We start from the raw sequence: 27,831 nt of genomic DNA, 5'->3' as shown, positions 1-27,831 counted from the left end.
CATCTTGCTGTTTTGATCGCCTATGCAGTCTCTCCTCACGGATCATAAAACGGTAATCTCTTCTCCATCTTTTTTTTTTTACACATGGGTGTCTTGAACTGGTGGGTTGGAATGAGCTTACCGATTCATCTTCAAGTTTGAGGTGCAAGATGGGATCTCCTTCCTTGTAGTCTCTGGTGATCTCTGCTGCCTTCCACACCTCCTCCGGGTCAGGGATCCACACCCGAGTGTACTGCAGGAAGAACACTTGATGTTTTATTCACTTACATTTACATTTAGTCATTTAGCAGACGCTCTTATCCAGAGCGACTTACAGTAAGTACAGGGACATTCCCCCCGAGGCAAGTAGGGTGAAGTGCCTTGCCCAAGGACACAATGTCAGTTGGCTTGACTGGGAATCGAACTAGCAACCTTCGGATTACTAGCCCGATTCCCTCACCGCTCAGTCACCTGACTCCCTACTCCCACTTAGAACCAAACACACACAGAAAATAGTTCAACATTTCTCATTAATGATTCCCATCCTTTTCTTCTGCTTTGACAGGGTGCGTATTATTCCGTTAAAACAGATGGAAGTGCTGACTGCTTGAGGCGGCACAAAAATAGTGGAAATTCAACACACTCAAGTTATTGTTTTCACAGTCTGCAGAAAGGTACTGCTGTGTGTATCGCTGATGTCGCAGGGTTGCAATAATTACTGTCGGGTTTGTGACACATTCTGCCTCAATGTTCTAGAGAGACCAACAGCGCCAACAGAAAATGCTGACTGATTACTCCAGAGGGCTGAGTTGATTTTTAATTTTCTCGTTTCATGCTTGGGATACCTTCTGTGATCAGGATAGCTTGGGGACACAGGCGGAACATACATCTTCTTAAAGATATCTTGCCCGTGGGCTTTTAGAAATACTTTGTTGGTTTTTGGCCTCCGCTGAAAGTTCGGGATCTTCAACTCTGAGCAGAGATCACGACACATATCAGATGAAAAGAGTCGCTCTCCTCTAACCAAAAGGGACTTTTTCGGATTATTTGTTGAACTGAAAAGATGGAGTATATCTTTCATGCTGCCATTTTGATGATAAATGAGTGTGATTAGAATAAGTTATTATCCAAAGTTTAGTCGGATTTAGTTGATGAATGATTTTTGTCTATTATCGTGAGAGCTGTGACTGATAACTCATGATTCATCACACAAACCATGACCCTTTTGACTTCTGCAAATTGCATTTGGATTCATAACTGTAAAGCAGTTTTGGAAATTAGAAAAACCTTGTCATTAGAGTACTCTGAATATAGAAACACTTTGTTTATCTACTGATTACAACCGACAACTCTTATCCACATCACTAAAAGCCAATGCATAAAAGGTTGGACTAACATTGTACCAAACAAAGTAAGAAGGCCCTTGACCAATCAGTTCTCCCCGTTCTAACCTTTGACCTGGAGATACACAGCTGCATAATACATGGAATAAAAAGTATCTTTGACATCGTTTCCAAAACAACAGCACAGACAGTTACAGTCCCCTCAAGCGTAACCACGTCGACGGCCTCGGCAACCAGGCTGACCAAGACAGATCCTTGACGGCAGACAGCCAGGTGATTTATGTGTTTGTGTGCTGGTCAGAGGAACCAAACACAAACACAGCAGGAGCCGATGCTGAGAATCCTGTAGCGGCTGACTCAGCAAGCAGGATCTGGGTTCATCAGCCAGAAATTCTCTCTAGTGCCCCCCAATCCTCTCTCTCTCTCTCTCTATGTATATACACACATCAAACAGCTTCTCTTTTACGTTTACTTGGAGAGAGAAAAAAGACGACACAGGGAGTATATATACTGTGAAATAACCAAATGTGAAAGTTTAATGAACGTTCTCTGACTTACCACCTCTCGATGGGAAAATGACGGTATTAAATCACTGCTGGAGGTGACTGGAGGATAGAGCACTCACATTTCAGCAGACTAAATGAATGTGCTGTAGTTTGTCAGTTGAGGTTGGGGTGTGTGTGAGTGGGGGACACAAACAGTATTATCAGTCATTCACTCACGTGTGTAAATGTCAAGTAGATTTAGTCTTGCCAGAGCCTGGTCCGGCACAACAATGGCAGTTGAGATCTTATTGGTACAAACACTGTAGGAGATGTTGTGCTTGTTCACCATGCCTGGTCATTCAGAGGTGACTGTGTTGTGCTTGTTCACCGTGCCTGGTCATTCAGAGGTGACCGTTCTGAGTCACAGGAACAGAACGTTCCTTGACTCTGGTCACAGAAATACACTCGAACTGTGGATCTGAGCCCCTCTGATTCCTGGTCCTCTGCTTTACTTTCGGTATGCTCTGTTTGTTTGTTTCTTTGAATGAAAAGAGAGTCTGGTAAATGAATAAAATATAAAACGCTCAAATGTAATGACCTCCTCGACAACAGCGAGATAACACAACAACTCCTAGATAACACATCTACTGACACTACAGGACAGCAGGACAGACAGCCTCTGATGAGGGAAAACTCAGCACTGTTTTGCCCCCGGGCAGAGCAGAGAGGCACTGCATAACCATGGCAGGCAGGCAGGCAGGCAGACAGGCAGACAGGCAGGCAGGCAGGCAGGCAGGCAGACAGGCGGGCAGACAGGCAGGCAGACAGACAGGCAGACAGACAGGCAGACAGGCAGACAGACAGGCAGACAGGCAGACAGGCAGACAGGCAGGCAGGCAGGCAGGCAGGCAGGCAGGCAGGCAGACAGGCAGACAGGCAGACAGGCAGACAGGCAGACAGGCAGGCAGGCAGGCAGGCAGGCAGGCAGGCAGACAGGCTGACTGCAGCGTTTTAAAATCCGGTTTAATAAGGAGGAGATACCGAGGGGAGATGGAGAGATATGAAGTAACCTTGAGTGCGGCCGCAATCAGCCGCTCTGTCGCCAACATGAACCCACGAGCCAGAGTCACGTGGGCAGCAGCACGAGAGTCTCTCACAGGCTTTTTGATCTGACTTTACTGTAAAAAGCTTTTGACTTTGTGCCTCATGATGACCGAGCTATGAGTATAATAAGCCCAGAGATGGGTGGAGCTAAGTGGTTAGAGCGTCAGATCGAGAGATCGCAGGTACAACCCCCCCCCCCCTTCTCTTCCCTCTCTGCCCCTCCCCCTCCTCCCCCCTCCCTCCCTCTCCCACCCTATGTCACTATGTACCAAGCCGTCTGCTAAATGAAGGACACTATGATTCTAAAACAGATTTTCAACCGTGCATCATTTCGACCAAAGCCACACGGTGATTCACAGTCCCGCTGAACCACGGGCGAAGGACAATCACCAATCAGAGAAGCTGTGTGACTCACCGCGGAGGCCTGCGATCCAGCGTCGGCTTCTGAACCCGGGACAAAACCTTTTCTTAGAATCCGAGTCACCGGACTTTCACTTCACTGCATCTTTTTTTATCTCTTTAATCAGAGCTTAATCGAGTCGACTCCATAGAGGATATTTTAAACCACTGACGCACACAGTTACAACAATGGCAGACCTATATTCAAAGTCACAGGAAAGTGTCAAAATCATTAGAGGACGAAGTGACACAGTTTCTCATGAAATGGGATGAAACGTTATGAATTGGGGATGAATAAAAACAAAGGCAGGCCCTCTCACAAAATCCCCTTTTGTTGCTAAATACTTGTTCAGTTGTATTTAAAAGGTTGTTAGCTTCACTGAATTTTAACCTCCCTGAATCCAGATCACACTGAGGTGAACAGGCTCCAGTCCTGTGCTGTGTTTACTCAAACCACAATCGTAAGATGCAGTTGATGAGAAAGACAGAGTCTCCTGGATGGCCTCCATCACTGAGCATGACACATTAGGCCTCTGAACACCCTGCTTCTCTGGGATCAGCCCATCGCTGGATGAGTCCTCTAAGAGAGATCCAGACTGATGCACAGCCCATCGCTGGATGAGTCCTCTAAGAGAGATCCAGACTGATGCACAGGCCATCGCTGGATGAGTCCTCTAAGAGAGATCCAGACTGACGCACAGCCCATCGCTGGATGAGTCCTCTAAGAGAGATCCAGACTGATGCACAGGCCATCGCTGGATGAGTCCTCTAAGAGAGATCCAGACTGACACACAGGCCATTGCTGGATGAGTCCTCTAAGAGAGATCCAGACTGACACACAGCGCACGTGACCCCGGGCTCTGCTGTGCAGAAGAGGCCAGAGTTCCTATCTGACAACACGCACACACACGGACAAACACACACACAGACAAACACACACACACACAGACAAACACACACACACACGGACAAACACACACACACACACGGACAAACACACACACACACACGGACAAACACACACACACACACGGACAAACACACACACACACACGGACAAACACACACACACACACGGACAAACACACACACGGACAAACACACACACGGACAAACACAAACACACAAACACACACACGGACAAACACACAAATGCATGGACACACACACACAGACATTCTTAAGCAATACTTATGAATTCAGTTGAAGAGATTTCATAAAGATAGTTATTTTTTAAGATATAATTGAAATATTTAAGAAATTCAGTTAGAGATTTGATGGAGAATGACCTACAATGTGAACCCCAAAGCAAAACAAAAAACACTTTCACATCCTCTCTTAGTAGGACAGGGAAAGTGTAAAAAATTAAATTAAATTGAGTAACTCCACCACAACGGGAATAGATCTGTCTTGTTTTTTGGATATGTGCCTAATAGCACTGTTCATTTTCTTCTGTCATGAGAAAAGAAAATTGCCAAGATAGTTGTTTCCAATTCTGCAAGACAGAGCTCTGTGGGTTGTGGTCACCAATCAAGAGCAAGAGGGCCAATTCAGAGACGTAATCAATACAAGTAACTTCTGGTATGTGGAGAGTCCTGGGCACTATGCTGACTTGAGAGGAGGTCAATTTATCAGGTACACCTCTACAGAATACATGTTTGCTGTCTCATCGTGCATCTTACAAACCCAGACAGCACCTCACTACATTCTAAACAGGCACTTGCTTATTGAAGAAGTCTCTTAGGTGAAAACACTGTCTGTGTGAGATCCAATCCTTTTATTCACCTGGATCTCCAACACCTGCAGTGCCCTGGTCTGTAGGAGCAGAGCATCTAAGAAGATGAAACATCTGTCAAACTGTCAGTCCTGCTCCCGTCTCCATGGAGACCACACCCACAGCTGGGAGACATCATCTGTGTTGAAGGCAAACAGCTTCACCGCAGCAGTGCAGCAGGACAGTGGAGTTCATCCCAGTTAATCTGACTGTGCTGTAGGCTGGATACAAAGCACATGGTCTATTTAGACTCTGTAGCTGTATCAAGTCCAAATATTAGCTAAACTTAGTAACCTAAGGGCCAAAACAGCAAGGGCAAAAAAAATTATGCTCTTCCTGAATTCAGTTGCATGAATGCAAATCTTTTTCAAACTCATTTGATTTGTAAAACATCGGTCAAGTCCCTTAACTTACAGGCAAACACGAGCTATTGGCATATGGCCAGCAAAAGCATCAAAACACACCAAGCCTCTTAGTATCCCCTATAGATGTAAAGTGAATATTTAATTCCGTATTATTTGGAATATTTAGTACTTTGTTGTTAATTCTGCAACTGTGCACTCTACTTTTATTGTTGTCTACCCTACCCCACCATACCTAACACAAAAAGGGGAGATTTTCGACTCCAGTCCGCCTTGATAGCATGGGTTAGTTGAGCTGTGACCTTCGATGACTTGAAGAGGACTCCAGCGATCTCAAAACCGCTTCACTGACTACTGAACTGTAGCTTACTGTACACCTCAGTCCTCCTTCCAACCCTCGCTATGTTCCCTTTCTCCGGTTCTGCCTCTCTCTCCCTAATGTGATTTTCTACACTTCAATAGCATTTGGAGGATGAAAACAAAGACGTGGAGCAACACAATGATAATTAAACGCTCTGCTTAAGTGACATTCCAATTCGAACAAAACTAAAGTAGCCTAAAACAATTCTAATTTAACCATTTCACCCCCTCCCCTCCCCCGACCCGTTGTGACATATAGACATTGCACTGATAATCAGAATAGACCATTACCGTGTACGGCACATGGAAACATAGGTCTGTTGTTTAACGTTTAACTTGCAGGAAACCTTTGTCCCCCGATACAACGGCTACCTTTAGTGTACCCGTTTTGTCTCAACAGTTTGCAGCCTCTCATCTCCAGTGCACAAATTGCACTGGAACCTTTGGGACATTTTCAATAACATCAGTCTGTTCAAATGTATAAAACACTGAAGGAATATTTTGGGCAGAAATGAATCGTCATTCTGTTTATCTGGGACAGTTGCTCTATCCAGCGTCCAGGAAACAGAGGACTGCCCTGCTCCATGAATACAGAGCCACTCAGCATGGGATTCCATCAAACTGTAATTAGGACACCGAGAGAAGCTCCCGTCATAGAGAATAAAACCACACACCACTTTGAAGAGCTCACCTCGTAAGTTTCCACAGATTCTTCCCGTGACATAGGCGAGGTTAAGAACGCTCTCTTTCTCGGTTTACTTTAACAGGGGGCTAATGAGGACAGGTTTAATGCGGGCAATTCAAACAACAACAATAAACAACTTCTCCATTTTTTATGATGACCGTCCTAGGGGCTGACAGTACTGCACAGGAGGGAGGGAGGGAGGGAGGGAGGGAGGGAGGAGGGGGAGGGAGGATGGGAGGGTGGGTGGGAGGGGGGGAGGGAGGGAGGGAGGGAGGGGGGGAGGGTGGGTGGGAGGGAGGGTGGGAGGGAGAGAGGGAGGGAGGGAGAGGGGGAGGGGGGGAGGGGGGGAGGGGGGGAGGGGGGGTGGGAGGGAGGGGGTGGACCACGGTCCCGCTCCTCCCCCCCAACCCTACTGCCAGACTGTCTCATTCAATTACTGTCACAACAGACCTCTTCAGTTCATTTCCCAATCAGACAATAAAGGGTCCCGTCGCAGGACAAAAACACCAGCAACCAAAATAACATTCACAGAAACATGCACATGTACTGTAGGCCCAGGCCTGGGGAAAAGCCCACATGAATGACTACATGAGGCCTGATGTATGTGACGACAGCCTGGGTTCATAACTATGCACTGGGTGAGGGGGTGACTGACTGACTGAGACAGCAGCACTGGCCAAGTGGAAAAACAAGCTGTCTTCATGATTTGATACATGTGCACACATGAGCACATGCACACAAACTCACGCATACACATGCACACGCGTTGGTACACACACACCCACGCACAAACATGTCTGCAATATTGTTACAAACATGATTTGATATGCTACAATTAATAAATGACCAAAAAAGTATGGCATGTTACTGTGTGGGGTATTTGGTTCATGTTTTGTAGCACGCAGAAAGTTTAAGGGGTCAATAAATAACAGGTCATTGTTTATAGTTGACAGTATAATCTAGTGCACTTGGTTACAGGGATTATGAGGTTATGGGTGCTAAGAATTCTGCACTGCCCCCCAGTCAATGTATTCACTTGGTTGTGGCTTTGACCCGTAATTAAGTCAGCTCTCCCCCTCCCTCTCTCTCCCTCTCTCTCTCTCTCTCCCTTTCTCTCCCTCTCCCTCTTTCTCTCCCTCTTTCTCCCTCCCTCCCTCCCTCCCTCCCTCCCTCCCTCCCTCCCTCCCTCCCTCCCTCCCTCCCTCCCTCCCTCCCTCTCTCTCTCTCTCTCATACTCTGTCACTCTCTCTCCTCTTTCCCTGAAGTGTTTCTTTCTCGTGGTCTCTCCCAGAAGACTTAATGAAATGGCTTTTTTATTACCCCCAGCTGCTGTTCTGGGTCAATACAATCAAGGAGAAGTTTATCCTGCTTGGTTGACAAGCATCCAGAAGACCCAGGCAGGAAAGGCATCAGTAACAACCTCAACAGGAAAATATGGACCATGGAAATGTGAATGTATCATTCTGCTAGATTATACCCTTCATGCGAACTGACTGTCTCTCACATAACATGATATGCACATTTATATTTTGTCAGTGTGTGTGTATACTGTTTTAGAGTATATACTGTGAATGAGTGTGTGTGTGTAGCTTCTTTCATAATAAAGGTCCTTCTATGCTTGTCGTTAATTATAATGATGTGATAATTAGTGACCTGGGCTTGCTAGTCATTCAGAAATCGCTTTGTTGTTAAAATGACAACTAGTTCCTGGTGAACCCAGCACAATGGCAACATGAGACAGCAGTGACATGGGTGTACACACCGTACAGCATGCATAGCGGAGAGAGGGAGGGAGGGAGGGAGGGAGGGAGGGAGGGAGGGAGGGAGGGAGGGAGGGAGGGAGGGAGGGAGGGAGGGAGGGAGGGAGGGAGGGAGGGAGGGAGGGAGGGAGGGAGGGAGGGAGGGAGGGAGGGAGGGAGGGAGAAGCTGCACAACCGGTTTTCCAGGACCATTCTGATGAAGTCACGCTGTTGCGTAACATTAAATGTAGTCATTTAGCAGACGCTCTTATCCAGAGCGACTTACAGTAAGTACAGGGACATTCCCCCCGAGGCAAGTAGGGTGAAGTGCCTTTCCCAAGGACACAATGTCATTGCACAGCTGGGAATTGAACCGGTAACCTTCATATTACTAGCCGGACTCCCTAACCGCTCAGCCATCTGACGTAACGTGAAGACGGAGAGTAAAAACCCTCTCGGTGTTGTACCGATAGCGTCTACGTCGGTCTCTCCTTGTCGTCAATCTCTCCTTGTCGTCAGTCTCTCCTTATCGTCAGTCTCTCCTTGTCGTCAGTCTCTCCTTGTCGTCAGTCTCTCCTTGCCGTCAGTCTCTCCTTGCCGTCAGTCTCTCCTTGTCGTCAGTCTCTCCTTGTCGTCAGTCTCTCCTTGTTGTAAGTCTCTCCTTGTTGTCAGTCTCTCCTTGTTGTCAGTCTCTCCTTGTTGTCAGTCTCTCCTTGCCGTCAGTCTCTCCTTGTCCCTTAAGGCAGCTACAGTGACTAGGCTATGTGCAAAATTAATCTACTATTGAAGGCAGTGGCCTGCCTTACTCTTACAGTAAGATACTATTTCTAGGGACACCAAATCCCAGAGTGTAAATATTAAATCCCAGAGTGATTGATTTTGGAATGAATGACTATTGCCTTTCAGCAGGGTTTTGGCTATTCAACTGAAAGGCAATACTTTTAGGAAATGATTCATAGGTTCTGACTGAACAGTAGCAGAGTATGTTGTCTACTTTGAAACTAGGTTATTTGGTTGTTAAACAAATCTGAATCGAAACGCAGGAGGGGGAAGAGAGAGCAGGGTGATCTGGTGAAACTGTAGACCACTCTCAGGTATCAGTTTCGAAAACTTTTTTTTACAGGAAGGAGAAAAAGACACAAAGTGAGGCTTGGAAACCCTGGATGGATCTACAGGTGCCCTGGCCCTCCACTGCTCATTTTAAGGCTCCGTCCAGAAATGTGTCAGCACAAAGACAACAGCCCCAGGTGAGGGCAGGGTGTGTGTGCTTGCACGCTACTTATCTCTCTCTCTTCAGGAACTTTGACCTGTGAGAGAGAGAGAGAGGACTGAGCTTCTTTTGGGAGTCAAAAGAGACACACACAGACTGTACACACACCCGACTCACAAAGCTTTTTCCTGTCAGAAAGTAATAGAGACCAGCCTGGGATAGTCATGTACAGTACATAAGCAGGCCTACAAGAGAATTGTTTAAGAGTGGGGGATGAATCAATTCAGTAGTCCCAAAACATTATTGTGCAACATGGCGTAACTCTTGGTCCACAGAGAGCTACCTGAAACACTTCCCTCTCCTGTCGGAGTTAGTTCCACGTCATGACGGACGTCATCACGTTAGCTGGCGTAATGTTACAGGCCCCGAGAGGAACACACAACCCAGGGGGGTATTTATAATAGCACACACACTGTGTATACACACACACTCACTCACTGTACATACACACACACACACACTCACTGTACACACACACTCACTGTACACACACACACACACTGTACATACACACAAACACACTCACTCACTCACTGTACATACACACACACACTCACTGTACACACACACACACACTGTACATACACACACACTCACTCACTGTACATACACACGGACACACACACACACTGTTCACACACCTGGCTCCAAGCTCAACTTCCCTATAGGGAAACCATATGTTGTCTAGAAGGCCCTGTACCTGAACTTTAAATCACCTTCCCCTTAGCGAAGCATGGGCATCGTCAGGGCAACCCACCACCCTCCTGAGAACCAGACACAGACACAAACCCTCGGCTGGGAGGATTCGCACTACCCTCCAGAGGGACAGGGTAGGGTACAGAAGGATCACTGAGGGATCCTCTGAAGCCAAGCCCCTCACACACACACACACACACAAGCGTGCACAAACACACACAAGCACACACACACACTCACATGTGCAAACCCACACACAAGCACACACACAAGCGTGCATAAACACACACAAGCACACACACACCCTCAAAACAGTGGGGGTAGTGGAGACTCAAGATAATCCTGCTCTACAAGGCCCACGGCCTGATTAAACACAAAGAAACAGCATTCCATGAGCAGGCCTAACACAGACGGCCATTAGGTCCGTAATGCCACTACACATTCTACCCTTTAACATCCCATTACCATGGATTTGGTGGATTTGGTATCTTTAGGAATCAGAGACCATTCATCCCACAGAGATTTGGGCAAATACAAAGTGTAACTAATATCTACGCAAATGTGTAAAATAGACAACGTCCTTATTGGCTATAATGGTGTTATAATAGGCTACATTAATCCACAAGACAGCTGGTTTGAGGCATTCTGCACAAAACAGATGGACGTGAAGGATTTGTCTCTGCTCTCTGGATTAATAGGATTCATTTTGGGGTCAGCAGGACATGTGAGGGTGAGGAACCAGGACGAGAGGGGCTCAATAATTAACGGTGACACAGCACAATTAACTAGAGAAAAAAAACACTGTCAAGGGAAACCTGAAATCAAAGCTACACGGACACAACTAGGCCTAACTGCATGACACAACTGAACTTTGTGTTGGCCCCTGAGACAGAATTATATGATAACCGATTACACAGCCTAAATAACTTCTCATACAAAGATAGGGTGGACGGAGGAATAGATAGCGATAGGGAGGCTGTTGAAACAACAGTCAAAGGGGAAAGAGGTGAAGGAGGATTACGAGAGGAGCATTAACTGAAGAAGAAGAAAAAAAACACTATAGGGTGTGTCATTGTGATGTCACCAACTGCATATATAACTATGATGTCACAAGGAACTCGTTGTAGGCCAATCCAGAGAGCACATTGCAAAGGCATGGAGTGGCATGATTCCAGTCACATATCCTCAACAAAGTTAAGTATTCATGAGACAAAGCTTTTCTGTCAGTCTTTGTCAGTAAACAAACGTGGGAGGAAGTTAGTAAACTGGATAGCTAAGAGAACAATAGTGCACAAAAAGTGGAACCTGACTGCGGGTGTTTCAGTTCAAGTTGAAACTTGAACAATAACTGCTACAAAATATTTAACCAACACCTTCAGAAATCTACTACGCCTAGGTCTACACAAAATAAACCAAAGTGCCCTTATTAACAACATTTTAAAAAGTCAATTATGTCATAAAGCAGAGCGATGTGGGCGTGGACCACAGTCCTGTGCAGAGGATACCACAATGTGTCACTTAATTATGTTTTCAATCTTTGACATTTGGCGAGAACGACTCGGAAAATAATCACTATTAATATTAGTCACCACCATCAGCGGTATCTGCCTCCAGTATCTGTTCAAAACACACAGCCTACTGTTCTCAGGCGTTTCATTCAATCGTTTTACATTTACATTCAGTAATTTAGCAGACGCTCTTATCCAGAGCGACTTACAGTAAGTACGGGGACATTCCCCCCCCCCCCCCCCCCCCCCGAGGCAAGTAGGGTGAAGTGCCTTGACCAAGGACCCAACGTCATTTCGCACGGCTGGAAATCGAACCGGATTAATAGCCTTCTGATTAATAGAACATAGATTCCCTAACCGTTTAGCCATCTGACCCCCAATCACAATATAAATCAAGGACAGTCAGAGACTCGCGAGATGGTTAAGGGCATAAAGAGAAAGGAGACCTCAAAGGACGATGCTTGTGTGTGTGTGTGTGTGTGTGTGTTTGTGGTTGTGTTGTGTATTCCTGTTCAACTGTGGAGTGTCTACAACCAACCGGAGTTGCATAATGTGCAACTGCATAAAATATGCCATGCCGCCTTCAGAAATAAAATATTCACAATCCATGATTACCACGTCTCGTATTCCCTCTTCAGCATATTTGAAACCCCAAATCAATGAAACATTAAACACTTAAATTTCACGAACGATTAAGCCTCGCTAATTCAAAAACTGCCTCCCAAACCATGTAATTAAAATCAACCCCGCTCAACGCTGCGTGGGTTATGTAAAATATTTTACACAGCAGACTTAAAATCTAAAAACTACATACAGCCTAAATTAGTTGAGAAATTAAATCATTAAAGTTTTATTTCCCTGCTATTTATCAATGCGTTTCATTGTCAAACTTGTTCGCACACCTGTCCAAGACAGACAGTGCAATGACGTATAACTACTGATGTGATGGCGCTTGAGACGCATTTTGTAGACCGGAGACTACTCTGGTCCCAGAACACCTGCTCCAAAAAAATACGAGTAGCCTAGTCCATATACTTACTTGGTAAACAAAACACCAAAACAGAAATCATGAAATCAATTGAAGAATAGATTATCGGATATTTAGCGGTATAGAAATTAGCTGCTTACCTTTGTGAATAACTCGTTTAGGGACATTGTCCAACCCTTGCACTATCCGTATCACCACGGGAAGCGTTCGGTTACCAGAGTTTATATTACATCATTGGCGTCAATACCATAAACTTTTTTCCGATGACATGAGAACTAAATAAGTTATACTAATGTTGCAGATATTCCCAAATATAGTCGTCCACCTTCGTTGAATAAGTATCTTCGTTGGAAAAGGCTACGTCCCAATCCTTTCCTGGTCGTAGCGCAGGTGTATTTTTCCCTTTGGCTAAATTAGTTGTCGATTTAGTTTGTCTTAAAAAATAAAAACACTTAAGTTAGCTCACTTCCAACACGTATCCAAAATGCCAAGAGTGCCGGTAAGAACTGCTAAAAACCTACCCTCTGAAGCCAAAATATGTATAGCCCTGTTAAACTAGAGTGTATTTTCTGAGGGAACTACAGCTCCTCTGTATTTCCTGGCCGCGGTGCTGTATCCATGGACTCTGGCTGTATTGATTTGCAGTCGCGTTCCAGACAATGCCCTTCACGAGACCCCCCCCTCCGGTTTAGCAGAGCACTACAATCAAAGTTTCTGGGTCGCTAATTTGATGTTACAGAATATGTATATATTGATTATTTTTTCCATTTCGATTGTCGAATAGGCAAGCCAATTGTACAAACCGCATTTGCTTGAAAGTATGTTTGATGTCAATACAATAGTGTTGAAATATGGTTAAAGAAATTATTGACTTTAATCTGAGAAAACAGAAAATGTTATTTAAATAATTGTGTCATTGGTGACAGGACATGCAGACACGGAAGCATGTTGTTTGAACATTAACCTATCCACGTTTAGTTGACCATCTTAGTTATAGCAAGATCATCATTTATTAATTTAAGATACTTTTAAGATACCTAAAAAGAATACGAAAACATTATCCTTCATGGTGTTGATATACCAAATAAGTCTGTGAGGAGAAGCTATCAGCGGAATCACAAAATAAAGCCAGTTGATCAAAGATTTTGAAGAGAGATTACCTTGCAATACAGCTCATAATCAATCACCATTCTCTTTGGGGGTTTGAAAGTAGTTCCTACAGAATAGGTTGCGTTCTTCTCAAAAGGTAGTCTTTACTCCATGTTCCACAACATTATGTTCTCAAGCCATTCTTGTCTGTAATTTGGAGTCGTGGAAAAGTTGATCTTGGGCAATATTTCCAACCTGTCTAAGCAGAAGACAACAGTATTCTTACATCATGTAAATGCTCCACTCCCAAACCACTCCCTATGCAGGTATGGGTGTTGACTGCGTGTCGCTGACAAGCCGTTACTGAATTTGGCATGTAGGCACAGACAAAAGATCACACTGTCCAACTATTATAATCATTAAAAGGAGACTACATCACTCCTGGATGGTGCAGGTTCAAAGGTTAAAACCTCAGGATAAGGGCAGAGGGATCTAATAGGTTCCAAGTATGTGGACTCCCTATACTCCCAAGTATAGGGAGTCAGGTGGCTGAGCGGTGAGGGAATCGGGCTAGTAATCCGAAGGTTGCCAGTTCGATTCCCGGTCATGCCAACTGACGTTGTGTCCTTGGGCAAGGCACTTCACCCTACTTGCCTCGGGGGAATGTCCCTGTACTTACTGTAAGTCGCTCTGGATAAGAGCGTCTGCTAAATGTAAAATGTAAATGTAAAATGTATCGCTATGTCTCAGTAAAACCTCACACACATGAATTCCACTGGTAGGGAGCGATCGTTTAAAAATAGCATTTAGTCCAAATTTGATAACTGTACACAGGTATGACTCAGAACTTGTGCAACATTTTCCAACGCAATCCTTGCGGAGAGAAGTGTGAGTCCATGCCTCATGGTCCAGTCAGACGTTGGCGTGTTTCCCCCGGTGATCCCTGTGTTTTGGCTAACACCACAGGTTGCTTCGGGAGATAAGACGGAGGTGATTAACACGAGTCAACAATCGCTGGGTGTTTCTTTATCGTGCCAGTTTTATTTCCCTCTCGTTAAGTCAGGCTGATCGCTGGAGATTGATGTCTGAGTGACCACGAATAAGCCTTTTAATGTGAAAGAAAAAGAAAATTGGAAACCATGGCACGTGAATCACTTGAGTTTGGCGCTAAAGTATCCTAATGTCATTCCGTAGTGGCACCAGTGTGTTTTCAAGGTAATCCTCTTCAAACAACCGAAATGTAATGCTTTTGGAACACTGTGCTTTTTGCCACAACTTTTTGGTCAAGACTTAAGACTCCAAAGACACAATGTGCAACAATGTTAGTTTAGCCTTACCAGAGTCAGTTTGAAGTCACAACAGCAGCAAACCCAAACACAAGCCTACGAGACTAAACAACACAGTTAGAAAACAACTTCTTCAAACTCGGCATTCAGTGTAAACGTATTTATTACCATTCAATTTGGACAGGTTACCTTTCGATCTGTGTAGACGGGGTTGAAGCTAAGCATAGGCCAGGTCATCATGTGTATGTAAGGGGGTTCTTAGGGAGGGGGGGTGATCCCTGTCACATTCCACCTGCTTTGGCTTCAGACTAGCTAGATCCTTCCAGATCCTTCTAGATCCTTCCAGATCTGGAGGTGGAGCTCTGGGTTCTTCTGAAGGGGTGCACAGGCCTGCTGAGTGAGGTGGGCCCGGAGAGGATGTCCTGTATCTTGTTGTTGTAGTGCTCCTGGTCGACCAGGCCTCGCTGGTACTCCCTCTCCGCCTCAGCCTCCTCCTTGTTCCGCAGCTGCTGCTGGTGCATCATCTGGGCCAGCAGGTCGGCCTGGTGGTCCTGGGACTCCTGCTTCAGGCTGCAGCGAGGGGACGGGTGTGTACAGGGAGGAGTTTAGATGATCCTCTTGATGTGTATGACTCTAGGAGTATGTGTGTGCGTGTTGGAAAGAGAGAGTGAAAGAGAGAGAGAGGGATAAAGAAAGAGAGGGAGAGGGAGAAGAAGAGAGAGAGAGAGAGAGAGAGAGAGAGAGAGAGAGAGAGAGAGAGAGAGAGAGAGAGAGAGAGAGAGAGAGAGGAGATCTGTGAGGATGTCTATACCGTTGTTTCTGCTCTTTATCTAACATTTTGTCCTCCTCAATGGATTTGTTCAGCTCGTTTCTCTCCTGGGCCAGCTGAGCCTGTTTCTGCATGTTCAGATCCACTATGGAGCATACACACACACACACACACACACACATACACACACATACACACACACACACACACACACAAATAAAACAACATTACACATTCTTACAGTTCATGAGGCCTATTTCTATCACAAACTACAAATCAACAAATAAGATTTACATTTAGTCATTTAGCAGACGCTCTTATCCAGAGCGACTTACAGTAAGTACAGGGACATTCCCCTGAGGCAAGTAGGGTGAAGTGCCTTGCCCAAGGACACAACATCAGTTGGCATGACCGGGAATCGAACTGGCAACCCTCGGATTACTAGCCCGATTCCCTCAAAGATTTGTTGCTTTCTTTTTCTCTTGCTTCCCAAGACCTGGGTCCTTCTCTTACGCTTCTCCTGTATCTGCAGTCGGCGAGTCTCCATCACATCCTTCATCAGCCTGTCCCTGGCCTCCCTCACCAGGCGGCTTTGCTCCGCCCTGCGAGCCAGTGTCTGCTTCAGGTCCGCCTCGATCACCTGCTCGATCTGTGCCTCCTGTGTCTTCTGCTCGTTCAGCTGGTCGGCCAGGTACTGCCGGTACCGGCTCTGCTCCTCTCTCAGCTCAAGCTGCGAAAGAGACACAGAGCCAATCAAATCAAAATGTATTTGTATAGCCTTTTTTTACAAGCAATGTCACAGAGGGCTTCACATACGCCCATAGAACTGCCCCTCAACCAACCTAAACCCTCAAGGAAGACAAAGAAAAACTCCCAGAAAAACTCACTAGAGGAGAAAAAATTGAAGAAACCTTGGGAGGAGCAATTCAGTGAGGGATCCCCTCCAATACATGTACTCCCAACTGTGTATGGTGTGAAGTAGCAACATAGGTGTGTAAATGCTATGCGTGTTGCTGTTGGGATGGGTGTAGCTCAGTGGGTAGAGCTTTTGACTGCAGGTCAATAAGATGGCCGGTTCAAATTTCCCCCCATGCTCGAGAGCTTTGGATAAAAGCGCCCACTGAACTAATCCATCATTGGCGTTTCGCCGTCATCACGAAAACATTCTCATTCTCCTGTGCAGAACGTTCGTACTTGCAAACCTGGACCCTCTCTCTCCTACCTTCCTCATGACATCCCCCTGTTTCTCATCCCTGGCTTCTGCCAGAAGCTGCTCCAGGATGCTCATGTCCAGGGCCAGCTCATCCTGCTGTTCCCTGGCCAGGCGCTTCATCTTCAGCCGCAGGGAGTGGTCCAGCAGCCGGCGACGGCTCTCCTGACCCTGGAGCTTCTGGCTGCGCTCTCGCTGCTCCTCCAGACGCAGCACCTCTCTCTGCTCCCGCTGAGGAGGGGGGAGAGGGGGCGGAGGGAGGGGGGAGAGAGAGGGGGGGGGGGGAGGGAGGGAGGGAGAGTGTAAAATTAGAAGTTGAGGGAGAAGAAGAGAGAGAGAGAGAGAGAGAGAGAGAGAGAGAGAGGGAGAGAGGGGAAAATAACTTGGATTAACCATCGAACGACAACTCGTCGACACCTTCAATCAGAGATCGTCCGTACCAGCAGCTGGGCCTCCTCCTCCTTCAGCTGCCTGGCCTGCCCCCTCTGCTGCTCCACGGCCTCCATCTGCACCCGCAGGTACTCCACCTGCTGGAGGTTCATCCTCCGCTGCTTCTCCGCATCCCGGCTCTCCCGTTCCTCCTTGGCGAGGCGGTCGCCCTCCCACAGCTCGGCAAAGAGCCTCTCCTCCTCCTCCTGCCGCCTCCAGGCCTCCTCCCGCATCGTCAGCTGCGCGGCCCGCTCGGCGCACACCTCGTCCTGGATCCGCTTACTCTGGACGCTCCGAAGCTCCTCGCTCCGATCTCTGAAAAGGAGAAAACCTACGTTTTGGACTCCTATCGAGGGGTAGGGGAGGGAAAGCCACAGCTGGCGAAAACTTTGTTTAGGACTACCGGGGGTTCCTACGACGATGGTTTCTTAAACATAGATTTCTGAGTCGACGTGAAAGCAATGGAAGGGGAACCAACCAACCGGTTGGTTGGTATTCACCTGAACTGCTGCTCTAGCTTCTGAGCCACCACCAGCTGCCGGTCGCTCTCCCTCCTCTCCCTCAGCAGCTTGGCTCTCTCTCGCATCTTGGCTTGCCTCTCCGGCATGGTCTCCGTCCTGGTCTCCATCTCCTTCAGCAGCGCCTCCTCCTCCGCCTCCAGTAAAGCCTGCAGCCTGTGGGAGACCAGGGGACAACGGAGGAGCTGGAGAGGGCGGTTATGAACAAATACACGGAGCCTCCGTAAACACACCGCCTCCAGAGTTCTTACTTCTCCCGCCTCTCGTCGACGTTCAGCTGGTAGCGCTCCATAGCGTTGTCGACGCGCCGCTTGATTGTTCCTAAAACGATGCGCTGGTCCGTGTTTTTCTCCCAGTGGGTCTTTAGGTCGCAGGTCTTCTGATACTTGGTGAACTCCAGTGACTTGTCCCTGGCTGCCTCCTGCCTCCGTCTCTCCAGGATGAGGTGGTCTGGGGGCCGCGATGAGGGGGCTCTGGCCCTCTGGAAAATATGATACGCACTATTACGTGGTCAGATGGCAGAGAGGTTAGGGAATCGGGCTACCAATTGGTAGCGAGGTTGCCTGTTCGATTCCCGGCCGTGCAAAATGACGTTGTGTCTTTGGGCAAGGCACTTCACCCTACTTGCCTCGGGGAATGTCCCTGTATTTACTGTAAGTCGCTCTGGATAAGAGCGTCTGCTAAATGACTAAATGTAAATTTGGGTGTTGCTTTGGGATAAAAGTGTCAGCTAAATGATGAGGGTAATTTCTTTAATTTTTTCCACAATCACGATCTGTGCAAAATACAGTACTAGTAGTCTGGTAGTTAGAGAATTAAAACAAAATACACAACAGCTAGGAAACAAGGTATCTAGACTAATGACGTGCAAACTAAAATCAAGTCTCACCGTATATGTTTAAAGGCATTGATTGTAATCTTAAAGGGGTTCCGTTTCAATCACTGACTGATTTTCAAGAAATTGTAACTCGCCAATGCAAGCTACTGTCAGTAGCCTACAACCTACTACTAGAGCTAGCTCTAACTGTACTAAAGCATGGTGTTCGTCTAAAACTTACCACAGCTACTGAATGCGGAGTTGGCCCCGTGAATTCTCGACATCGTGGCTTATTTCTCTGACTGATCAACATTTTGTTTTTTCAAAATGTGAACTTTTCGTCTATGACAAGCTGTTTTCCGACTGTACATTAGCTACATTAGTATTAAAAGATTAAAGATTCACATGGACGAGCTATTCAGTTTGCCGCTGTGTTTACGGAACTGCCTTCATGTTACCATGACAACACTGAACAGGCGCCGCAGACTCCAAACCGTTCAAGCGCGACCTCTGCTGGAGACTAGCTACAAAAAGACACTTGCAGGTGAGGCTAACATGTTGACAAACTGCTACTGTACTTTGAACGTTACTCATTTTCAAACTCAAGATTATTTTTTTCACGATTGGACCATACAGTAAAAGACTAAAATCCAAAATATACATTTATTCATGAGAAAAAAAAAGAAGAAAAAAAATGCTGGTTAAATTAATGATTTGTAAAGTTAATAAACTTCATCAGGATGTGTAGAGAAGTGGAGGAATCCAGTATAAAAGTAGCAGGCATACTGTACATTTCACAAGCCCTCATCTTCCCTCTGTCGGCCTATGTATCTCTGCATTTACATTTACATTTATTCATTTAGCAGACGCTTTTATCCAAAGCGACTTCCAAGAGAGAGCTTTACAAAGTGCATAGGTCACTGATCATAACAACAAGATAGCCACAAAAGCATTGCGAGTAGCCAAAACATGAAGCACACATTGTGAACAACCAAAGTAAGTGCCAAAGGGAAGAACCATAAGAGCATGTAGTTAAACAAGTTACAATTAAACAACATGAACTGCTATAAGTGCAAGTGTACCTGTGGAAAAAAGCAAGCAACAATAATAAAAACAATATATCACAGCGAGTACAAAACAGTCAGTGTCTCTGATGGAGGTGGGGAGTTGATTCCACCACTGGGGGGCCAGACAGGAAAAGAGCTTGTGTTGGGACCGGGCGGTCTTGAGCGGTGGGACCACCAGGCGGTTGTCTGAAGAAGACCGTAGGTCTTACACCCCGGGTGGGGGTGTAAGGCTGCAGGAGAGACTTGATGTAGACAGGTGCAGTCCCGTTCACTGCTCGGAAGGTCAATACCAGGGTCTTGAATCTGATACGGGCCATGATAGGTAGCCAGTGGAGAGAGATGAGGAGCGGGGTAACATGGGAGCGTCTGGGTAGATTGTAGACCAGGCGGGCCGCTGCGTTCTGAATCCTCTGAAGAGGGCGGGTTGCACATGCTGGGAGACCAGCGAGCAGCGAGTTGCAATAGTCCAACTTGGAGAGGACAAGTGCTTGGACTAGCAGCTGGGTGGAGTGCTCAGACAGGTATCTCCTGATCTTCCGAATGTTGTAGAGGGTGAATCTACACGACCGGGAGACTGCAGCAATGTGGGCCGTGAGGGAGAGCTTGTCGTCCATGGTAACCCCAAGGTTCCTGGCAGAGGATGAAGGGGTCACCGTCGCAGATCCCAGGGTGATTGAGAGATCGTGGGAGATGGAGGGTTTAGCCGGGATGATGAGAAGTTCGAGATCAGCTCCTCAGCTCCTGCATGTGTCACTGTTCATTTTATAAAGAAAAATCCTTGTGGACACACAGCAAATGCCTGCTGATCAGGTTAAGTAGGCAACTCCACTGTGTCGAGCTGCTGGCAAAGACGCTTTCCGGTGAGTCCGTCTCTGAGGAGCTGATCTCGTTATATCTTGACCCAGTAGCCGCCCTAGTCTCCCCCTGCAGAAACCTCCGGAGAGCTGGGGCTGAGAAGAGGGCCTGTGTGGGGATGGTAATCTTCGACCAGCTCCATCTCTGCCGCAGGAAACACAAGGTGTCCCCTTGCGGAAACCTCCGGAGGGCTGGCGCTGAGGAGAGGGCTTGTGTGGGGATGGTAATCTTCGACCAGCTCCATCTCTGCCGCAGGAAACACAAGGTGTCCCCTTGCGGAAACCTCCGGAGGGCTGGCGCTGAGGAGAGGGCCTGTGTGGGGATGGTAATCTTCGACCAGCTCCATCTCTGCTGCAGGAAACACAAACGAGTTGTAGGACGGGTTCGCAAGGTCTAGTCCTCGGTATTGAGACTCGGAGGAGGAAGAGGAGACTTTGGCAGTTGTTCTCGGCAGTTGCCTGCTCCTGATGGCTTTCTCCTCCTTCTGGTTGCGGCTAACCTTCACTGGAATGATGTCCAGCTGGGAGCATTGGCAAGGTTCGTCATGGAGCACCTGACCCCCGTATCCCTTCTGGAAAGCAGGGAAAAAAGGACGTTATCTGAGTCGGTGGAGCGGGACTCCATGTACACAAAAGGTTAGCGATTTGGATGGGGACCTACCAGTGTGGTGAGCCAGTCTGTCTTTAATGCTGGCTGGGGGATATCGGGGTAGAACTCACGTTTCAGCCTGTTAAACCCAAGAAAGACCATTTGTGAGTAAACCTTTGTGAATCTGGACATTCGATAATATGGGATGGCAAATATGTTAGAAGGAAATATTTGCTTGCCATTGCCTGTTCCTGTAGCATATGATGGTGGCCAAGGAGAAGAGGAGAATACCACCCAGGGATAGAAGCATCACCCAGATTGTCTGGTCAGCTGTTGGGTGTTGATAAACAATTCATGTTGGAAACATAAGCCATGTTATAAACTTTTTCCAAAAACAAAACAGAAAAACAGCTACTGAAGTAGCAGTATTTGTTTTTACTAAGCCCTTACTCTTCAGGATGACGTTAAACGTTTTCCCATTGGTTGTCCCAACTGATGTGAGGGCTTTCAGTGTGAATTGGTACGACTTCCTGTGAAGATCTTTAAGGGAGACCGTCAGGGAGTTTTCTGTGGCGTCGGCTAGACATCAGCGAAAACCAGAAGAAATAGGTCATAAAAAACACCATAGTGTGGATGGGAACATCTCTTTTTGATCAGTATTGGCACCAATTCTGTTTGATTGTTGCTATCAACTGGTGTCTTACCTGTGCTGATGTTGATAGTCGTTCCTGTGTCGTCAGAGTAGGTGACAATGTATCTATGAATGAACGCTGTCTGTTGCTCTGGGGGAATGTCGCTCCATGAAACCCTAACATGTGAATCGCTCTGGATGGTGTTCAACATTGCAACCGTGTCTTTTGGAACTAATCACAGAAAACAGGGAGAGGTGAATGAAACACCACAGAGATGATAGGGGAGGGGAGGGGAGAGATGGTATGGGAGGGGAGATGGGTAGGGTATGGTAGGGGAGAGATGGTATGGTAGGGGAGAGATGGTAGGGGAGGGGAGAGATGGTGGGGTAGGAGTGAGTAGGGGTGAGAGAAGAAGGGATTCTTACTGCACTCTTTTACGTATCCCTCTCTCCTATCCAGTAGTTCTTGAGCTTGTGATGTACAGGCGTAGATGGAGATCGTATACCGTACACACCCCTTAAGGTTGGCTTAATTCATCGGTAGAGGTCATAGGGAAAACATCAGGCTACACACTCATCTTTCATTGCAAACTTTCATCAAATTACTTTTGATTGTGGCAATCGGCAAGCAAGGACTACGTACAACCACAATAACCACATTTCTGCTACCTGCCACAGTGCAATAATAATTACTCAATGCTCCAGATGAGTATTAGTTCATACTTGTTTAGTTCAAACGTGGCTGTTCTTTTCCCTCAGCCTCACCTGACTGGATTCTGGCCCTCGTCACCCCAGATGGCACCTTCACCCACTGCACGGAGCAGGTGCTGGATGAGGGGCACCAGTCCACTAAGTAGCCACAGCTAGCACTGAGGCTAGCATTCCAGGTCAGGTCGAAGCCACCGTCACGGCCAAAAACCTTTGTGGTCACCATTCCATCTGCAAAAAACATAACATGGTATGCGGCTTTTATTCGAGTGTCTCGTATTTCTTAGAGAAAACTTTTGTGAAAATTATGTGTTTTTTTTTCCAGCTAGGGTACTGTAGATATCTTTCTACGTACTTAAATCTCAATAAGAAATCTATAAATCTATCAAAATAGATCAGTCCCCCCCCCCCCCCCCCCCACACACACACACACACACACACACACACACACACACACACTTCAACCCCCCTGCTCCTCACCTGGGAAGCGACTGGGAAGGGTGACGGACGAGGGAGTGGAGCTGCCGTTCAGGTTTCTGGCTGTCACCGTGACAACGTATTCCTCCTCAGACGCCACAAAAGGGAGAATATAATAATTCGGACGGGACTTGGACGAGGGATGCACAGTCCTTCTTTCCCTGCTCTGATCCACAGACTTTACCCAGATCACCTCATACTCCAGGATCTGTCCATGGCTCTGATTGGCTAAAAGAGTCTGAACACACCAAGTCAAATTTCATGATTATTCTCGTCTAAAAGAGACATCCTGTACCGTAGCACATGAGCATGTGACGACAGTACACGGGGAATCGTTTATACTCACGTTCCATGCGATTACGGTTTGTTTTTTCTCAGTGTGCATCCACACATCTAAAGGATCAGGAACTGGGGACACAAAAGCATAAACACAATGTTAACGTGACGCTCAGCGTTTCTATGTGTATTCCATCTGTACCTTACTTTTCATTAGAAGGATTTGCGATGATTAGAGGAATTTAGGAAAGACACTCACTGTCCCCTTTGGTTTGAAAGGTGCTGTTTACGCTGTTGTCACCCCACTTCCAGAAGTGTTTTACAGTCCCGCAGCACACCATCACTGTGTAGGTGTCTGCAGGTGTCAGACCAGTCAAAACCACAGACCCAAGACCGTGACCAGAATAGTTCCTCTGCAGAAACATAAACATGCGGAAGGCATCAACATCTCATAGATTCCATCTAACAGGGGCAAAGGTTTTTATTATTTATTTTTTTATGTGGGTAGGACATCTTTTTTTTATAACTAAGGATGTGATCTTTTAATATAATTGTCTTAATTAAAAGTGGGGGGGTAACAGATTTACCGTTTTCAAAAGGTGGCTGGGACATGTCCAAGCGAAGTATAATGAAACTTACACCCCTGCCATCTACAGTACAAGGGGTTTTAGGCTCAGAAAACCCCATAATGTTCAAATCTTCTCCACAGCGTTCACCCAGACTCACCTTCTCCAGGTGTCCACTTTGTTCCAGCTGAACTTGGCACAGCATGTTCAGGGTCTTGTACTTCTGCGGTTTCCACTGCCAGTCCAGCCTAGCATCCCTGGCATTGACTTCTGATGCCACCACGTTCACCGGAGCCAGCATCCGCACTGGAGCGAGAATCACACCCAGTTCTGACACACTGTGCAAACCCCATGAGGGCTCGAACTGGTCCTCCGTTTGGCTCAAGTATGAAGTCATAACATCGTTTTAACAACAGGTTTTATATATTTAAAAATACTTAGTCTCAAACTATATATATCGGCTATATAAGAAGATGATAACTAATGATGGTTTATGAGATGCTAAGGCTTAATACGTTAATGCATTATGAATGCCTTGTCACCACTTGGTGTAAAGCAGTCTGTACCTCTTCTCATCAAGTCTGCTGTTTCCTTTATCTTGACAATACCAAGTGGATTCTGGGCTTCCAACGTCCACGTCATTTCCCCTTGGCCCACGTCAACAGTTTGGTGGCAATTTGATGTTGTTTTGTCTGGACACGAGCTGAAAATCCCACAGAGAGAGAGAACAGTCTGTATTTACCAGACACACTACAAAAAGAACCACATCCAGGCACAGTGCAAAAAAACCCACATTCAGGCACAGTACAAAAAAAAACACATCCAGGCACAGTACAAAAAGAACCACATCCAGGCACAGTGCAAAAAGAACCACAGGCACAGTGCAAAAAGAACCACAGGCACAGTGCAAAAAGAACCACATCCAGGCACAGTACAAAAAGAACCACAGGCACAGTGCAAAAAGAACCACATCCAGGCACAGTGCAAAAAGAACCACATCCAGGCACAGTGCAAAAAAAACACATCCAGGCACAGTGCAAAAAGAACCACAGGCACAGTGCAAAAAGAACCACAGGCACAGTGCAAAAAGAACCGCATCCAGGCACAGTACAAAAAGAACCGCATCCAGGCACAGTGCAACGATGATATTCAAGGCTGTACCGTCCGTTTAGCTTATAATACGTGGTACTCCCAGGTTTGATCAATTGAGTGTCTCTTCCGATTTTCCAGTGACACTCCACACGCTCCAGGTCGCGAGTTTCACACTTCAGATGGCTGTCATCCGGGGGGTCTGGAGAAGGAACGTAGCTTTAGAAATTGGGGGATCTCAAATTCCAAGTTTCAGGTTTATTTGCCATTTATAACAAGTAGGCTACTTGTAGCCTGCATTGTAATTATTGGTTCTGCTCCTATCAACAGTAGCCTTGTAGTCTATAAACAAATATCCTAATCCAACAACAACAAAAATTGTTCTTAGTTTTTAATTTTTTGTTGGATTAGAAATAATTGGACAACACATCGTAAGATAACAGCCTACTGCCGTTGACTGAAAAGAACATTTAGTATCAGAATATTACTCCCCCCCCCCCCCCCCATTGGTGGACAAACGGAATAGGAGGTTTGTACTCACACCCGGCGTAAACGCAAGTACCATGCTTTCGCATTTTGCAGAAGGCTGAAATTGTGCAACGAGGCAGAGGTTCCTGGATGTGAACAGTGATTGTGTAGCTGTGGTTACCGATCCGTGTGACCACGCGTGTACCGTTAAAGTTCATGACCGGCTCCTCCTCCGTGGTCACGCAGCATAACGTTAAATTGTGGCCGACCTTGACGAAAGTGTCCTGAGGGACCATCGCAGGTTCGCTCGACACAGTTTTCCCTGCAGGAGGGTATGATTCCTTGTGAGTTCCCCAATATTATTCGGCAAAACATTAGCAAAATACATTCTGAAAAATGTGTCCTACTCTTTCCTGATATATCTGATGATTGTGGTGTGTAGCCTAGTTAAAGGTAAACTGTGTGAACAGGAGCCGACACGGATGTGCTTTCTTGCATCATATCAGAGTATCTGTAACTAAAATTCGTTTTACAGTAGTGTCAAAGTTTTGGGGTTCAACATGCTGAGGGTATGGTGTGTAATATTAACAGCATGAAGCCCCTACGAGTTTCATTTTACATTTACATTTAGTCATTTAGCAGACGCTCTTATCCAGAGCGACTTCCAGTAAGTACAGGTACATTCCCCCGAGGCAAGTAGGGTGAAGTGCCTTGCCCAAGGACACAACGTCAGTTGGCATGACCAGGAATCGAACTGGTAATCTTCGGATTACTAGCTCGATTCCCTCACCGCTCAGCCACCTGACTCACCTCTAATTTTCTCTCATGGGGGTCTTCAACTCTATTTGACAACTGACCTATCAGAATCACCTACCAGGATTGATCTGAAGGGGGCTCCACTGACTAGTTTTGTTTAGGTGTCGGGACCGGAGTCTGACTGCGTGAGTGGTACACTCGAAAGGCAACGGAGACCTCCAGCTCCACCGCTGTTGAGTTCCAGTCTGGTCAGATCTCACTTCGATAGCCTCCTTTGGGACAAAACAATAGGCTATAGGCTATGTGGCGCGTTTGCAACAGGGGTACTTTGCCATGGTAAGTTGTTCCCCTCACTTTTATTATGAAAATTATATTTAAATGCCGCATACAGTTATTTCAAAAGCAAGTTTTCAAAATACTTACACTGTGCAGCTTCTTCAGGTCGTCTGTATATAGAACCTCCACGTCATAGATGAGTCCCTCATTTGTACCTGAAGACGCGGCAGCATCCCACGTTGTGAATATTGTCCAAGATTTAACGTCAAAACTCACGTTAACATTCTCCGGTCCACAAAGAGGCGCAGCAATGTCTGCATTGACGACACATCAGAATGAATGAATATTTCTCAAAGAATTACATTTGAAACAACTTGACAGGACATAATATGCCGGCTATATTAACAGTTAATTAACAGTTAGGCCAATTAATGTATATAATATTCACGTAAAATAGCTACACACCATCTGGACATGTTACTTGGGAGTTTACAGTGAAGAGTGAAGACCACAGCAGCCAACTCAACATTGTCACTGCTGCGCTGTGGAGAGGATATGGAGTAGCCTATGTTTAATAGGCTACAGCTCAAATTAGGTTCTCTTTGTGAAATAACAATTGGCAACATCTGAATCCACAAATGAGATATCAGGCATAAAAATACTGAAATGTAGCGGATTCCAGATAACTAGCCTACATGAAGGTGTTTTCAAAAGCACCAACGGAGGTTCATGATCTTAAGGGAGCCGAAACAATTCTCGAACCCAAGCAGCACGAACCGAGGAGCGGAAAAAACGGAGACGTAACTCAAGATTCTGAATGGATTTTCTGGCGAATAAACCTATAAAAACAAAATATAAATTGGCGCTAAATGCCGTGGATCGAATATTAACTTAATATTTAGTCTATCAATAACTTTTATTTTGATACAGCACATAGTTTTTCGAGCACCCATTAAATTATCTTTGTCACACACACAAAATGCTTCAAATCCACACGTAACAGTCCAATTATAGAATGAAACTTACTTATTTCGTTTAGTAGGATAACTGACCATCCAGCCACCAAGATTTAGTCCTATAGCCTACTTATTTCAGCGCTCACGCCCCAAGGCAGCGCACAAATTCATATGAATACTGACTAGCCTACTCTGAACTGGGAACTTCCGCCAGTAGCCGCCTTCCCATATGGAAGCCTCCTCCACATAACCATAGGCTACTATTAACCTCCCCAAAGCTACATTGCTTAAGACTTATTTGGGGACAT

The 27,831-nt window shown here is 46.2% G+C and overlaps 3 protein-coding genes across 3 annotated transcripts in view; all 3 read right to left on the bottom strand.

Annotated features, from left to right (window-relative positions):
• Positions 1-14,028, bottom strand: part of myo5b (myosin VB) — a 48,453-nt gene extending 34,425 nt beyond the window's left edge. The window contains exons 1-2 of the mRNA XM_067249801.1: positions 13,853-14,028; positions 122-232 (exon numbers count right to left, since the gene is read on the bottom strand). Of these exons, the coding sequence (XP_067105902.1) occupies positions 122-232; positions 13,853-13,882 (141 nt within the window). The 5' untranslated portion in view covers positions 13,883-14,028. The remainder of the gene's footprint in view (positions 1-121; positions 233-13,852) is intronic.
• A 1,214-nt stretch (positions 14,029-15,242) lies between these two features.
• On the bottom strand, positions 15,243-19,148 carry cfap53 (cilia and flagella associated protein 53). Its single transcript, XM_067249802.1, has 8 exons — positions 19,052-19,148; positions 18,245-18,474; positions 17,976-18,149; positions 17,487-17,790; positions 17,059-17,277; positions 16,350-16,566; positions 15,879-15,981; positions 15,243-15,637 (listed from the first exon to the last, which is right to left on the bottom strand). The coding sequence occupies exons 1-8, from the start codon at positions 19,121-19,123 to the stop codon at positions 15,400-15,402; spliced, it is 1,557 nt and encodes a 518-aa protein (XP_067105903.1). The 5' UTR covers positions 19,124-19,148; the 3' UTR covers positions 15,243-15,399.
• A 311-nt stretch (positions 19,149-19,459) lies between these two features.
• LOC136956199 (leukemia inhibitory factor receptor-like) lies at positions 19,460-27,705 on the bottom strand. The gene is made up of 18 exons (XM_067250073.1): positions 27,594-27,705; positions 27,033-27,109; positions 26,715-26,881; positions 26,410-26,563; positions 25,609-25,857; positions 25,140-25,269; positions 24,545-24,681; positions 24,139-24,284; positions 23,672-23,825; positions 23,483-23,544; positions 23,140-23,374; positions 22,717-22,890; positions 22,378-22,479; positions 22,025-22,183; positions 21,771-21,899; positions 21,560-21,650; positions 21,393-21,459; positions 19,460-21,303 (listed from the first exon to the last, which is right to left on the bottom strand). The coding sequence occupies exons 1-18, from the start codon at positions 27,620-27,622 to the stop codon at positions 20,791-20,793; spliced, it is 2,775 nt and encodes a 924-aa protein (XP_067106174.1). The 5' UTR covers positions 27,623-27,705; the 3' UTR covers positions 19,460-20,790.
• Between the last annotated feature and the right edge of the window lie 126 nt (positions 27,706-27,831).

Source organism: Osmerus mordax, chromosome 14, assembly GCF_038355195.1.
Source record: "Osmerus mordax isolate fOsmMor3 chromosome 14, fOsmMor3.pri, whole genome shotgun sequence".
Taxonomy (NCBI): domain Eukaryota; kingdom Metazoa; phylum Chordata; class Actinopteri; order Osmeriformes; family Osmeridae; genus Osmerus; species Osmerus mordax.
This window is presented reverse-complemented; position numbering and strand designations above follow the sequence as displayed.